Source organism: Sinocyclocheilus grahami, unplaced genomic scaffold, assembly GCF_001515645.1.
Source record: "Sinocyclocheilus grahami isolate Dianchi unplaced genomic scaffold, SAMN03320097.WGS_v1.1 scaffold3732.1, whole genome shotgun sequence".
Classification (NCBI taxonomy): Eukaryota; Metazoa; Chordata; class Actinopteri; order Cypriniformes; family Cyprinidae; genus Sinocyclocheilus; species Sinocyclocheilus grahami.
In genome coordinates this window covers 11,466-12,315 of record NW_015508807.1, presented here as the reverse complement: position 1 = coordinate 12,315, position 850 = coordinate 11,466, and the positions used below count along the sequence as shown (strand labels likewise).

Here is an 850-nt window from a genome sequence, read left to right as displayed (position 1 = left end):
TTTTTTTTAACCGTTTTTTGTTACAGGAAAGGGTGTGGACACAATTATGGCGATTATGATGAATTGAAATCCTTCACAACACTCGTTTTTACTGAGAATTAAAGCAGGTCAGCTTCAACTTAAATTAGCATCACCTGTAAAACTCAGTAAGAAACGAGAAAAGCAGACTGAACGTAATCAAAACCTCATAATCATCACACAGCTGTCATAAAGTTTTTGATTCTCTCTAGTTTTTTTGCATAGATCTGAATGCTTTGACATTAAATCATTATTAAAAACCAAAAATTCAACATTAAAAGAAATTTTAAATGCCCAAACGAGTGTATATTTGATCAAATATTCTAAGAAAAATACATCAGGCGACAGTATTCCATCGGGTACACTTTAACAGCGCTTTGTAACATTTTGAACCCTACACAAATGCTTATAAAAGGCACATATGTCAAATAAAACAAACATGACCTGTGTTTTGGTAGTAAGCTGTATCACCGCTTTTCTGAAGTGTAGTTTGGAGTCTGAATTACCCATCTCACTCGATCTGTCCACCGCGCACCTGTGGCGCAGCCGCGCAGGTGAACACGACGCAGAAAATAACCAATCCTACTGCGGCAAAGGTTTAGCTCATGAATATTAATTACGCTGCACTGACATTGACGTTAACCTGCCTGGCGCATCCGATCGCCTAATGCATTAATATCTGAGATTCGTTAATTCGCCGGCTGCCTTGGAGCACGTTTCAAGCGTTAGCCAATCAGTTTGGCCGACTGAGCGATCTTCCCGTCACCTCATGAATATACATGAGTCAAGACTAAGCCATAGTAGGTATCGTTTGTTCGTGACCAGGATGCAA

General features: G+C 39.4%; 1 protein-coding gene across 1 annotated transcript in view; it reads right to left on the bottom strand.

Moving 5' to 3' along the window:
• LOC107576467 (protein HID1-like) overlaps positions 1-597 on the bottom strand; it is a 10,714-nt gene extending 10,117 nt beyond the window's left edge. Inside the window, exon 1 of the mRNA XM_016262636.1 lies at positions 463-597. Coding sequence (XP_016118122.1) covers positions 463-528 — 66 coding nt within the window. The 5' untranslated portion in view covers positions 529-597. The remainder of the gene's footprint in view (positions 1-462) is intronic.
• Between the last annotated feature and the right edge of the window lie 253 nt (positions 598-850).